The sequence below is a fragment of the Callospermophilus lateralis genome, chromosome 1, assembly GCF_048772815.1.
Source record: "Callospermophilus lateralis isolate mCalLat2 chromosome 1, mCalLat2.hap1, whole genome shotgun sequence".
Lineage (NCBI taxonomy): Eukaryota > Metazoa > Chordata > Mammalia > Rodentia > Sciuridae > Callospermophilus > Callospermophilus lateralis.
Genome location: NC_135305.1, coordinates 37,978,961 through 37,994,010, shown reverse-complemented (window position 1 = coordinate 37,994,010; position 15,050 = coordinate 37,978,961). Strand labels below are relative to the sequence as shown.

The following is a 15,050-nucleotide window of genomic DNA, read 5'->3' as shown; positions in this document are numbered from 1 at the left end:
AATTAAGAGACACAGGCTAGTAGACTGGATCAAAAAAAAAAGATCCAACAATATGCTGCCTACAGGAGATGCATTTGATAGGAAAAGACATACATAGACTGAAGGTGAAAGGTTGGGAAAAATCATATCACTCATATGGACTTCGGAAACAAGCAGGAGTGTCCATATTCATATCAAATAAAATAGATTTCAAGCCAAAGTTAATCAAAAGGGATAAAGAGGGACACTATATACTGCTCAAGGGAACCATACACCAACAAGACATAACTATCAAAAATATATATGCTCCAAACAATGGTGCAGCTATGTTCATCAAACAAACTCTTCTCAAGTTCAAGAGTCTAACAGACCACCATACAATAATTATGGGAGACTTCAACACACCTCTCTCACCACTGGACAGATCCTCCAAACAAAAGTTGAATAAAGAAACTATAGAACTCAATAATACAATTAATAACCTACACTTAATTGACATATATAGAATATACCACCCAACATCAAACAGTTACACTTTTTTCTCAGCAGCACATGGATCCTTCTCAAAAATAGATCATATAGTATGTCACAGGGCAACTCTTAGACATTATAAAGGAGTAGAGATAATACCATGCATCTTATCTGATCATAATGGAATGAAACTGGAAATCAACAATAAAAGAAGGAAGGAAAAATCATGCATCACTTGGAGAATGAACAATAGGTTACTGAATGATCAATGGGTTATAGAAGACATCAAGGAGGAAATAAAAAATTCTTAGAGATAAATGAAAACACAGACACAACATATCAGAATCTATGGGACACAATGAAAGCAGTCCTAAGAGGAAAATTCATTGCCTGGAGTGAATTCCTTTAAAAAAGGAAAAACCAACAAATAAATGATCTCATACTTCATCTCAAAATCCTAGAAAAAGAAGAGCAAAACAACAGCAAAAGAAATAGAAGGCAAGAAATAATTAAAATCAGAGCTGAAATTAATGAAATCGAAACAAAAAACAATTGAAAAAATTGACAAAACTAAAAGTTGGTTCTTTGAAAACATAAATAAGATCGACAGACCCTTAGCCATGCTAACGAAGAGAAGAAGAGAGAGAACTCAAATTACTAGCATACGGGATGAAAAAGGCAATATCACAACAGATACTTCAGAAATACAGAAGATAATTAGAAATTATTTTGAATCCTTATACTCGAATAAAATAGTGAAGGCATCGATAAATTTCTTAATTCATATGATCTACCCAGATTGAGTCAGAAGTATATAGACAACCTAAACAGACCAATATCAATTGAGGATATAGAAGAAGCCATCAAAAGACTACCAACTAAGAAAAGCCCAAGACCGGATGGGTATACAGCAGAGTTTTACAAAACCTTTAAAGAAGAACTAATACGAATACTTTTCAAGCTATTCCAGAAAATATAAAAAGAGGGAGAACTTCCAAATTCATTCTAAGAGGCCAACATCACCCTGATTCCTAAACCAGACAAAGACAATTCAAAGAAAAAAAACTACAGACCACTATATCTAATTAATCTAGATGCAAAAATCCTCAATAAAATTCTGGCGAATCGGATACAAAAACATATCAAAAAAATTGTGCACCATGATCAAGTAGGATTCATCCCTGGGATGCAAGGCTGGTTCAATATACGGAAATCAATAAATGTTATTCAACACATCAATAGACTTAAAGATAAGAACCATATGATCATCTCGATAGATGCGGAAAAAGCATTCGAGAAAGTACAGCATCCCTTTATGTTCAAAACTCTAGAAAAACTAGGGATAACAGGAACCTACCTCAATATTGTAAAAGCAATCTATGCTAAGCCTCAGGCTAGCATCATTCTGAACGGAGAAAAATTGAAGGCATTCCCTCTAAAATCTGGAACAAGACAGGGATGCCCTCTCTCACCACTTCTGTTCAACATAGTTCTCAAAACACTGGCCAGAGCAATTAGACGAAAGAAATTAAAGGCATAAAAATAGAAAAAGAAGAACTTAAATTATCACTATTTACAGATGACATGATTCTATACCTAGCAGACCCAAAAGGGTCTACAAAGAAACTATTAGAGCTAATAAATAAATTCAGCAAAGTGGCAGGATATAAAATCAACACGCATAAATCAAAGGCATTCCTGTATATCAGGGATAAATCCTCTGAAATGGAAATGAGGACAACCACTCCATTCACAATATCCTCAAAAAAAAAATAAAATACTTGGGAATCAACCTAACAAAAGAGGTGAAAGACTTATACAATGAAAACTACAGAACCCTAAAGAGAGAAATAGAAAAAGATATTAGAAGATGGAAAAATATACCCTGTTCATGGATAGGCAGAACTAACATCATCAAAATGGCAATATTACCAAAAGTTCTCTATAGGTTTAATGCAATCCCAATCAAATCCCAACGGCATTTCTTGTAGAAATAGATAAAGCAATCATGAAATTCATATGGAAAAATAAAAGACCCAGAATAGCAAAAATAACTTTAAGCAGGAAGTGTGAATCAGGCGGTATAGCGATACCAGACTTCAAACTATACTACAGAGCAATAGTAACAAAAAAAGCATGGTACTGGTACCAAAACAGGCAGGTGGACCAATGGTACAGAATAGAGGACACAGAAACCAATCCACAAAATTACAACTATCTTATTTTTGGTAAAGGGGCTAAAAGCATGCAATGGAGGAAGAATAGCATCTTCAACAAATGGTGCTGGGAAAACTGGAAATCCATATGCAACAAAATGAAACTGAATCCCTTTCTCTCACCATGCACAAAAGTTAACTCAAAATGGATCAAGGAGCTTGATATCAAATCAGAGACACGGCGTCTGATAGAAGAAAAAGTTGGCTACGATCTATATACTGTGGGGTCGGGCTCCTAATTCCTCAATAGGACACCCATAGCACAAGAGTTAATAACTAGAATCAACAAATGGGACTTACTTAAACTAAAAAGTTTTTTCTCAGAAAACAATAAGAGAGTTAAATAGGGAGCCTACATCCTGGGAACAAATCTTTACTCCTCACACTTCAGATAAAGCCCTAATATCCACAGTATACAAAGAATTCAAAAAATTAAACAATAAGATAACAAATAACCCAATCAACAAATGGGCCAAGGATCTGAACAGACACTTCTCAAAGGAGGACATACAATCAATCAACAAGTACATGAAAAAATGCTCACCATCTCTAGCAGTCAGAGAAATGCAAATCAAAACCACCCTAAGATACCATCTCACTCCAGTAAGATTGGCAGCCATTAGGAAGTCAAACAACAACAAGTGCTGGCGAGGATGTGGGGAAAAGGGTACACTTGTACACTGCTGGTAGGACTGCAAATTGGTGCGGCCAATTTGGAAAGCAGCATGGAGATTTCTTGGAAAGCTGGGAATGGAACCACCTTTTGACCCAGCTATTCCCCTTCTCGGTCTATTCCCTAAAGACCTAAAAAGAGCATACTACAGGGACACTGCTACATCGATGTTCATAGCAGCACAATTCACAATAGCAAGACTGTGGAACCAACCTAGATGCCCTTCAATAGACAAATGGATAAAAAAAAAAATGTGGCATTTATACACAACAGAGTATTACTCTGCATTAAAAAATGACAAAATCATAGAATTTGCAGGGAAATGCATGGCATTAGAGCAGATTATGCTAAGTGAAGCTAGCCAATCCCTGAAAAACAAATGCCAAATGTCTTCTTTGATATAAGGAGAGTAACTAAGAACAGAGTAGGGAGGAAGAGCATGAGAAGAAGATTAACATTAAACAGGGATGAGAGGTGGGAGGAAAAGGGAGAGAGATGGGAAACTGCATGGAAATGGAAGGAGTCCCTCAGAATTATACAAAATTACATACAAGAGGAAGTGAGGGGTAAGGGAAAAAAAAAAACAAGGGGGAGAAATGAATTACAGTAGATGGGGTAGAGAGAGAACAGGGGAGGAGAGGGGAGGGGAGGGGGGATAGCAGAGGATAGGAAAGGCAGCAGAATACAACAGACACTAGTATGGCAATATGTAAATCAGTGGATGTGTAACCGATGTGATTCTACAATCTGTATACGGGGTAAAAATGGGAGTTCATAACCCACTTGAATCAAAGTGTGAAATATGATATGTCAAGAACTGTGTAATGTTTTGACAACCAACAATAAAAATTTAAAAATAAATAAATAAATAAATAAAATCACATCATTTTGTATGCAGAACTTGTGACTCCCAACAAGAATAGAGAAGAAAATAAAGTCTTATTAACCCATGTGATAGAAGTCAATTCCAAAGCCTTTTTCATTCTTTCCATACATTACTCTTTCTTTTCCCTGCTTTCCATTTAAAGGTGAAGATCAAAAGGTTTGTCCAATTTCTTGGCTTTTTATGCCTTGAATAAAAACTGATATTACATTATGCAAAATACATCAAGGACTATAATTTCCACTGAAGCTTATATGTGAATGTGGACATCAATGCAAAATGCTCAAATAGTATATACAAGAATTTTTTTGCCAGGCTGCAAATCAAGGTAAGTGTTTAAACATGTAATATTCATAATATTTGTATTAGCTATACAAATATTTCTCAGTAAATCTCAATGGTTGAAGAGGTTTACCTTTTCCACATTTAGAAAGGACTTCATAAGTTTTGTGTATTATAAAAGCATGAAAAGGCAGCTCTTCAATAAAACTTTTAAAGTGTTAAAAAGAAAAAAAGCAAATACTAACACAAATCTCTTCCTAAGAAGCTCTATTTTCCAAAAGCTGCCTTACTTGTTCACAATTTGTCACTCTAATTTTCAACTCTCAGGATTGGAAGAGTAACCAGAAAGAATTTATGCAGTAGCTAATTATCTTTAAGAAGTGGAGTAATACTGCTAAAAAGGAAGCAATAAGAGCAGCAGCAGCAAAAGTAGAAGTAAGACCGCTTATGTTCCAGAAAATGTGTTGTTTTGCATAAATCATCTCATTTAATCCTGACAACAAGGCTTAGGAACTGAGGCTGAAAAGGTTAAAGCACTTGCCTAACACCACAGTTAGTAAAAAAAGAAATCAGAATCCAAATATAGGTACTCCAATTTGGAAGCGCATGCTTTCAATGCTTACTACAATCCCTAAATCTAGCCAAAGTCAGACCAAACATAAAAGCATGCCCATTTCTCTCATATAGACCACAAATTCATGTCTATGTCAATCATATATCTTTTAATTTTGGGTGTGATGAGAAAAGACAGGTAAGATTTTTTATCATTTTTCCTGGACCTCAACACATAAGGTTCTTTCTCCAAGATCCCATGGCAGATCCTAGGCTATCCCAGGAATCTTATATAACATTTCTCAAGGGTCTGCTCACTGATTGAGGTAAAATGAGAAAAATATGTTTAATTAAGGTAAAATTTATTAAAGTCTATCCTTTATTTTGGAACAAAATGTGTCACCCTTTTCAATGTTTTGGTGACAATTTTTATTGACTGTTTTGTTGTTAAAATATTAACCATATTTTTAAAAATACAGAAAATAACTTGACAAAAATATAAAAACTTAAGCACTTCCTCTCATATTGTGGGGGTAGTGTAGGAAGAATAAGTGATCTACAAAACAAAAAACTGAGAATTACTCTCATATTTAAGTCACATTCCACAGGTGACAGCCTCCTGGGGAAAAAGCACAAATAATGTCAATACTATTATGATGACAACTGCTCAAATGTGATAATAACCTTGAGTGTGACACTAGAGAAAAAGAGCATGAGAGCATAAGAGTGCCAGATATTAAGTTATTTCCTCTCAGTTCCAAATTCTTACTTCAATACTTGTTCTGCAATAGTAGAACTCCTTCACATTCCCTTGTAGTGAGTTAGATGGTAGCAAGCATCATAATTCAAAGGTAGAGAGCATAGAAGGAAGGAGTTTCTCCGCAGAAATCAGCGGAGCACATTTGCTTTGCCCCAACCACTTGTTCAGTCCCTCAGTGACCCCACAGCCCTGACCCAACATGAAGGTCACTTTTCTGTGGTTCACTTAACAGATACCATATGACCCAGACTTTTAAACAGTGTAGCTCCCACTGCAACATGCACCTAGCAACATACTTGCCAAGAACTGAAGACTAACAGGCAAAGAAGGAAATGTTTCTAGCATCCGGTAGACTACCACTACAATTTCTCTAAGAAGTCTGATCTGAAGGAAGAGGTCATTTTTCCAATTTTATCCTTAAATAATCTCTTCCATCTGTAGGGTACTCTTTTTAGTTCTTTTATATCTTATGCTTACTCTTTTATCATAGCTTAACCATTCTTTCATTGAAATTTCCCCTTTTAAGTCACTATATAGCATATTCCTGAAGTGAGATAGATCTGGACTCAAATTTAACTATTTACCGCCTTGTGACCTTAACCTAATAAGACCTCAAATACTACTCCTATAATTTCAGAAAATTTACTACTTGCCTCTTCATAAGGTCATTATTAAAATTAAATGGGAAGTTGGATGCAGTGGCACACACCTGTAATTCCAATAACTTGAGAGACTGAGGCACAAGGACCATCAAACTCAAGGCCAGTCTCAGCAATTTGGCAAGACCTTCAGCAACTTAGCAAAACTCTGCCTCAAATTAAAAAATAAAAAAGACTGGAGATTTATAGCTCAGTGATAAAATGCCCTTGTGTTCAATCTCCAGTACTTAAAAAAAAAAAAAAAAATTAAATGGGATGATGCAAAGACCAATGCATCAAATACCCAATAAGTGGTCTTTCTTCCACCTTCCACCTGTAGCTTCATGGCCATTTTTTCTACCCAAAAAATTACAAAGAAACAATCAAATGAAATGTGAAATTCAGGAAACCATGAATAAAAGAACAGCAAATATGTTATAAAGCAGACTTATGAATCCAATGTAATTAAGACATCAACCTTCCAGCATCTGTCTCCTTGAAAATCCCATCCTGATTAGGACACAGTTCACAGCTGGGGGAAACACCACATTTACAAGCATCACAAAACCAAGGTTCAGTGGAGTTTTCAGAAGCTGAACTCATAATAGAGTCACTCTCTCCATCAACTCCATAACAACCTAAAAAAGGAAGAAGAAAAAGAAAACCAGTTATAATTGATTAGGGTATGTTTTTAAACTCATGTTTATAAAATTACAAAAGAAAAGGGAAATAAGGAAATATTCTGAAAAAAAGACAGTGATTTATAAGAATGATACTGAAACCCAGTAAAATCATTTTATAAAAATACTTTCCCACCTAACATAGTATACACAAAGCAAATAAAAGATACTTTAAAACAGTTTTATCTCACAGGAAAAGCACTAAAAGAGGGAAATTTTTAAATAATTTTTTTAATTTTAATTTTTGAACCTATAAAAAGTTATATTAAAAAGAAATAATATTAATAAAGTATTGATTAGAAAATATTTACTAAGCTACCTTTATATCAAGATCAAATTAAGTCAGGCATGGTGACACATGCCTATAAACCCAGCAGCCTGGGAGGCTAAAGCAGGAGGATCTCAAGTTCAAAGCCAGCCTTAGCAACTTAGTGAGGCCCTAAACAACTCAGCAAGACCCTGTCTCTAAATAAAATATTTTAAAAAGGGTTAGGAATGTGGCTCAGTGGTTGAGCGCCCCTAGGTTCAATGTCAGGTACCAAAAATAAAGGTCAAGTTCGTACAATAAACACACAAAAAAAGCCTTTGGTCTAATTTTAGAGAAAGCAGATTATAACACAAACTCAATCAACTAGAAATGCAAAAGTAAGTGTTAAGATGAAAATAATGCAGAAACATAAATGCATACATACTTAAAAATCTAGAACTATTTGAAAAGTTCAGACTAGAGTGAGGCTACATTCCATTCCCAACTGAACCAACTCTGTAAGAGATATTTAATAACTCTAAGAGGTATTTAATATCCTTAAAAATTTATAATTATTCAGTCTTCTGAGAAAATTTATCCACAACTACAATGGATGAAAACAAAAGGTCATTCTATTTTTTTTTATTATTATTCACTAAACTTCAATATTCAGAGGAGTTAAATTATTTAGGCAACTAATGTTATAAAAATCGTCAAAGGTCCTGGTGAACATAGCTAAAAAACAAGATAGTTCTTTACATTTTAGAGTATGGTATGTAATGTTTCAATTCAACCACCTTTCAATTATCAAAACCAAACATTTCCCTATTAACTCAAATATGTATTCCTAGAATTACAGGTTATATTTGAGGCTATAGTTTGGCCACCTAGATCTGCTTAAAAGCGTCATAAAAGCAAAAAGATTTCCCCAATTTTTAGCTTTAAAAGAGTAAAGTAGGCCAGGTGCAGTGGTGCACACCTGTAATCCCAGTGGCTTGGGAGGCAAAGGCAGGAAGAGAGCAAACTCAAAGCCAGCCTTAGCAATTTAGGGAGACCCCCAACTCTAATAAAATATTAAAAAGGGCTGGGGATGTGGCTCAGTGTTTAAGTGCCCCTGGGTTCAATCCCTGGTACCAATTAAAAAAAAAAAAAAAAAAAGTAAAGTAGATGGAAAAGGTGTAAGCCAGAATTTCAGGCAGTACTTCACTGCCAACATTTTAATAAGATCAAGTTCACATCATTAAAATTCCTGAAACTAAATTTTGTCTATAAACTCAGCACTGAAGAATGACAGCCTTGGTGCCTGACAAACTAACCAAGTTTACTAGTGATACTGCATCCATTATCCTGAATAATTAGTTCTTTCTGAGCATCAAGATGCATAACATATATATGAGTACCGACAAAGTACTCATAAACGTGGGATCCAATAAAAGGAAACAGAAAAGTTCTGAGAAATAACTTCATCCAGAATATAAAAAACATGCTAAACTACTGATGCCTTACAATAAAGAGTACTTCTTGCTGGGCACAGTGGCACATGCTTGTGATCCCAGCAACTCACGAGACTGAGGCAGGAGGATTGAGAGTTCAAAGCCAGCCTCAGCAGATCAGCAAGGCACTTAGCAACACAGTGAGACCCTATCTCTAAATAAAATATTAAAAGGGCTGGTGATGTGACTCGGTGGTTAAGCACTCCTGGGTTCAATCCCCTGTACCAAAACAAAATCAAAAAAAAAAAAAAATGGTACTTCTCTAGAGACACTAATAGGGAGGACTCCTAAAGAGCTTTCATTTTAGCCCAAAATGGTACTGTATACATATATACTTCATATTACCCAGTTTTCCTTCTAAAAAGGAAGACACTGCCTTTATATTAAAATATCCTTTGGAAAAACAACTTCAAGAACAGATAGTAATGAAATAGACTGCAACTTAATTCTAGCCCTGCTGTATGTCCTCATCAGCCTCAGGTTTAGGCACTTCCCTAATCTCCATTTATTACCTCTCATGATAGATCACTTCTAAAAAATAACCAAATATCAACCATCCCAGGATACTTTTAACTACTTATTCTAAGAGGATAGTCTTAAATAACTCCCAGTAAACTGATGAAACTTAAAAAGTCACTAGGAATGGCATGTTTCAGTGATGATCTTCTTTTAGAAGGCTTTACCACTTAGGTAAGTCTATGTACAACCAATGTTGAAATCAGGTAGATTTGAAATGATTATACTCTAAGCAGGCAACAGAAATCTAAACTAGAGAAAGACCTCTCATAGCCATCCAAAGATATTCAAATTAAAATAAATAATGATACAAATACTGAGTCAAAAAAATCAAGAACCATATATGATTTATAAGTAATTTTAAACTACCAACATTAATTCACTAGACATCATTATGGATCAATAATTACTTGTATTTTATTCACATCATTATCACTCAACACTGACTTTAATTAAAATAGCCTAATTGGCAGAAAACTAAAACATGGCTTTGGAACTATGACATAAACTGCCTCAAGTAAATTCTTAATTACTGTTATTACTGTTAGCCTTAAGCTACTCAAAAAGTTTTACTAGTAAACTTTAATACAACCCAAAAGTTATTTAAAAGAATGCCAAAGAAATGATTTTAAAGGATATAGACTAAGCACTCAAGATAAGCAAAGGAATCATATCATTAATTTCTTAAGTATTAAATTATGGTTGGCATTCATCACTTCTCTTTAGATATAAATTTTCTAAATGTGAAATCATAAAATTTAAAGAAAATATGATTTTCTTCTTGGGAGAAGTTATTCTTACCAATGAAAGAAAGGTCTTTCTTTAAAAGCAGCCATAGCAAAATATTGTTTTCAAAGAAAAACAAAATATAACAATACACAGTCAATCTATTTTCTCAATGGGCTACCCAATACCAGAGCAGGAAAAATATCTATGTTCCTTTAAAACATATTTTTTAAAACTAGATAAAATCTTTACCCACATAAGCAATTACCAAGATAATAAAGGACCCCAGGACTATCAAATTTATTCACTTCATTCAGCAAAATCAGGGGCAAATCACAGCAATTCATTTGTGTAAAAGAAAACAAAATTTCAGTTCCATTTTTAAAGAATATACAATGCAAATATCAAATATTTACACAGAGTTTTAAATCACCTACCTTGGGAATGATTAATTTAATAATTAATGATAAATAATAATTTAATAATAAATCATTATTGATAATGATGATTAATAATAATTAATCACAACCTTGGGAATAATTAATTTCTGAGTTCTACTTCCAGAATATTCCTGAACCCAGATCAAAGAACAACCAACAAGTGAATGAGAAATTTCTTCTTTGGCTGAAGAAATGACCTGAAAAATTATACACACTACGTTGTTACCTTTACAAATTTCTTTACTTGCCCCTTTTACTTCTTCCATATCTTTCTGCCACACAGAGAAATAGTTTGGTTTACTAATCTCTAGACCAAGTGCTAGTACTTTATATCCATTCTAATCCATTTTAATTAATGACCACGTACACTTCCGGCTTCCATAAACATAAGGAAAAAATTTTTTTTCACACAGGTAAACATGTAAAATTAAAAATGTATTCAAATAAAACCTTTTCATGTACATGGTATATTTTCAAATAAGTAAACATAGAAAACATGTTCCTATCACCATGTAATTAGGATCAACCTCTGAATAACACAGGCAATCTACACAAATCATATTGAAAGGAAAAATATAAAATGTAGTTTACAATTGTTTTGAATGTTACAAAGGTATGGATCTCAACCCAGTGGAAATTTTCCCCATTCAGCTTTTTAGAAGAGACCAAAAGATTTACACTCTTCTACCTTTTTGCTATGTAAATTCTGAGGCTTACTTACCTTTACCTGTAACGTGTATTTAACAATATCTATCCTAATATCTCTCAGTATATATAGAAAAAAAACAGGAACACTAAAGAGAACATTTAAAACATAAAAGAGAACACTTTTCTTATACTTAACACCCATAATTAGATCTTTAATTATAAGACACATACTCAAAATAGACTTTAAAATAAGTAAATTTTTTAAGTACCGATAACATAACGTACCTGTCAGAAATATATCCTAAAACATAAAAGAACCAAAGTGTCAAATGACTTATAAAATCTAAATGGTTTTAACTTGAACATGTTTTACTACAGAGTTAAGTAATTATGAGATATATTTTTTGCATACACTAAAAAATAAAAATGACCCAGGGCTAGGCTAACAAAAGATTAAAAACTAAACAAATGGGGAGGAGGTTATATGCCATAATGTTCTGTCATATACTACAATACACACCTGACATTTTCTTAAGACACACTGCGTTCCGTACATCAGGATATGTGACATTGTGTTCAGAAATACCAAGTCAGTTGCAAGATCTTGCCACAAAGATGTTTATACCAAGTAATAAACCATAGCCCTCAGTATTCAGAGAAAAGAGATTTACCTACATTTAGATGAATTAAGCACTCTAAAAAGTAATTACATAAATTAATAAGTATATTTGGAGCAATACCTTTTAGCAAAATCTCAAAAACCTCTCTTAATTATGATTATTGAGGATTTTTAAAAAAAGGATCAAAGATATAGAAAATCCATCAGAACACTGGAGTTACCTAGATATTAGGAGTACAGACCAACTCTGACTTAAGGTGGTTTCATTTACAATTTTTCCACTTCAAAATGGTACAAAAGCAAAAAGCATTTAATAGAAACCACCCTTCAATTCTGAATTTTGATCTTTCCACAGAGGTAGCAATACACTATACAATACTCTTTTTTAATATTTATTTTTTAGTTGTACTTGGACACAATACCTTTATTTCACTTATTAATTTTCATGTGGTGCTGAGGATTGAACCCAGGGTCTCGCACTTGCGAGGCAATCGCTCTACCGCTGAGCCACAACCCGTACAATACTCTTTCTCAATGCTGGGCAGCAACAACTAATCATAGCTCCCAGCCAGCCATGTAATCATAAGTATAAACAACCCATACTCCACAAGATACTGTTGCTAACTAGACTACAGTATTTGGAAGATGAGGTATGTTCACTGCATTTTCAATGTACCATATTTCTAACTTAAAATTATTTTATAGAAGGAAACACAATATAACTCAAAAAAAATCTGCATTACAAATGCTTTTTATCTGATCACAACTACTAAGGAAACTGAGGCAGGAGGATCCCAAGTTCCTGGCCAGCCTCATAGCAACACAGTAAGACCCTTTTTTCTTTTTTTTTTTTTTTTTTTAGTTGTAGTTAGACGCAATACCTTTATTTTATTTATTTATTTATTTATTTTTACGTGGTGCTGAGGATTGAACCCAGGGCCTCACACATGCCAGGTGAGTGCTCTACCGCTGAACCACAACCCCAGCCCAAGACCCTGTCTTAAAATTTAAAAAAGTTAAAATGGTTGGGGATCTAGCTTAATGATAGCACACCCCAGGTTCAATCCCAAGGACCAATAAATAAAATAAAATAAAATTTGTAAAAATCATTTTTCTTCTCTCTATACTATAGTTCCCATATTTCATTAACTATTCTTGCACTGTATTACAATGGGCAAACAATTTCTCTAAAGCATTCAAAAAGTTCATATTTAACCATGAGCAGTTAAAGGAAAAGTTGCATGCCTGAATTACAAGATGGAAGTCTATCACTTTAATCACAAAACAAAACAAAAAACCCTAGCAACACTACTACCTGTTTTGCTTTAGAAAATTTCCCTTTTTCTGCATTAACATTAAATGAAAATTAAATTTGAAACTTAAAAAGCAATAAAGAGATATCCGTGAGTATTAACTATATAAGAAATTCTAAACAATAAAAATACCACAAAGTTAAAAGATATAGGACAGGATGGCAAAAATATTTGCAAAAATAGAAAATACAGGTATGATGGAAAACAGACAAGAAACTAACATTTTTTTAAAAAAAGGAAGAAGAATTCCAGTAAGTCAATGAGAACCTGTTAAGAAATAATGTAGGACTGAGCATGGAGACAATCCCAGCAATTACAGGATTACACCTGTAATCCCAGCAATTCAGGAGGCTGAGGCAGGAAGATCACAAGTTCAAGGTCAGTCTCAACAATTTAATGAGACCCTATCTCAAAATGAAAATAAAAAGGGAAATATCTCAATGGTACAGTGCCCTGGATTCAATCCCCAGTACAGAAAGAAGTGGGGCGGGGTAGGGGGGGCGGGCAGAGAGAAAGAGAAACTACATAGGAAACATATAGGTAAGTGACAGAATATAAAATGTAATGGCTACAGGATGCTAAATCTCATCCATAATAAGGTGAGTGAACATTTTAATAGAGACAATATTCAAAAGAGTTAAACAAAATTTACTAACATGCAATGATATCAAGTAGTATGTGGGGGAGTAGAGGTATAGTTCAGTGTTAGAGTGTTTGCCTACTGTGTGTGAGACCCTGGGTTCAATTCCCAGCACCACAAAAATATAAATAAATAAAATAAAGTTACTTTATTTACCAAAAGAAAGACAAATTCTTCATTACTTTCTGTACTTTTGTAAAAACATGAATATATTTTATATATTCTCATGTGTAAAATGTTGCATATAAAGCACCCAAAATTATTTCAGTCTCTATTGTTAAAGTGGAAAATCCAAAGACCAAACTCCTCTGAAAGCATACATTTTAATATAAGAAAACACATGGAGTTTAATTACCATAATTCACCACATAATCAGCACAGAATTTATGCCTAAATCATCTTTGCAAAAAAGTGGGGTATAATCATTATATAAAGTGCTTTTAAAAAACTGTGACAGTATTACTTAAAAATCATTTATTACTAAACTGCCTTTGATACAAGAATAGGATGCATGGAATATTCATGAATATACATTAAGTGGTGCCGATGATTATGCAATACAATGTGATAACATGATGTCATGAATGCACAATATTATATATTATTGTCTAACCATGTTTTCTGAACTCCACTTTCAGGATTTATAACAATTTCTATAATTGCTATACATCACAACAAGAATCTTCCTCTTTCAATATTTCATTACATCTCCAGTTTAAGAAGTACCATAATACCAAGCACCAAAAAACTTCAGTACTTTCAAGGCAATGTCTCACAATAACAACAACAACAAAAGTAAAAATATCTTTAATCGTTTTTAAAGCAATTTCCCTTTAGTTTGTTCTTTTAGGATAAACAAACATTTTATAAAGAACAATGACCAAACAAAAATAATGATGTGGAAAAATCATTTGAGAAAAGAAGAAAAGGAGAAAAAAGCTAAAAAACAGATGACAGTGATTGACACTAATCTCTAAACTAGTTCATCTACCTGAAAAAAATAGCTGTGAATTCTTGTTGAGAAGCAAAATGGAATGTTACAAATAAAAAAAAAAAAAATCGAGACAAATTCTTTAACAAAATAAATCAATGGCTCATGTTGAAAAAGAATTAATCAGTACAGAAGACAGAATTTTAAAACGGAAGAGATCAAAAAGAACAAAAAAGAAAATATGGCACAAACTTAAAAGCCAATCATCAAGAAGTTACTAAAGAAAAAAAGAAATAAAAGATAATAAAAGTCTTAATTGAAAAAAATTTTCCAGAATGTGAAC

At 33.4% G+C, this 15,050-nt stretch overlaps 1 protein-coding gene across 3 annotated transcripts in view; it reads right to left on the bottom strand.

Annotated features, from left to right (window-relative positions):
* Positions 1-15,050, bottom strand: part of Phf14 (PHD finger protein 14) — a 189,904-nt gene that overhangs the window by 146,246 nt on the left and 28,608 nt on the right. For all 3 annotated transcript variants that reach the window (XR_013091873.2, XM_076861574.2, XM_076861581.1), the window contains one exon: positions 6,933-7,092. Coding sequence is in view for 2 of the 3 variants with exons in the window: in XM_076861574.2 (XP_076717689.1) it covers positions 6,933-7,092 (160 nt within the window). In the remaining variant the exon portion in view is untranslated. The remainder of the gene's footprint in view (positions 1-6,932; positions 7,093-15,050) is intronic.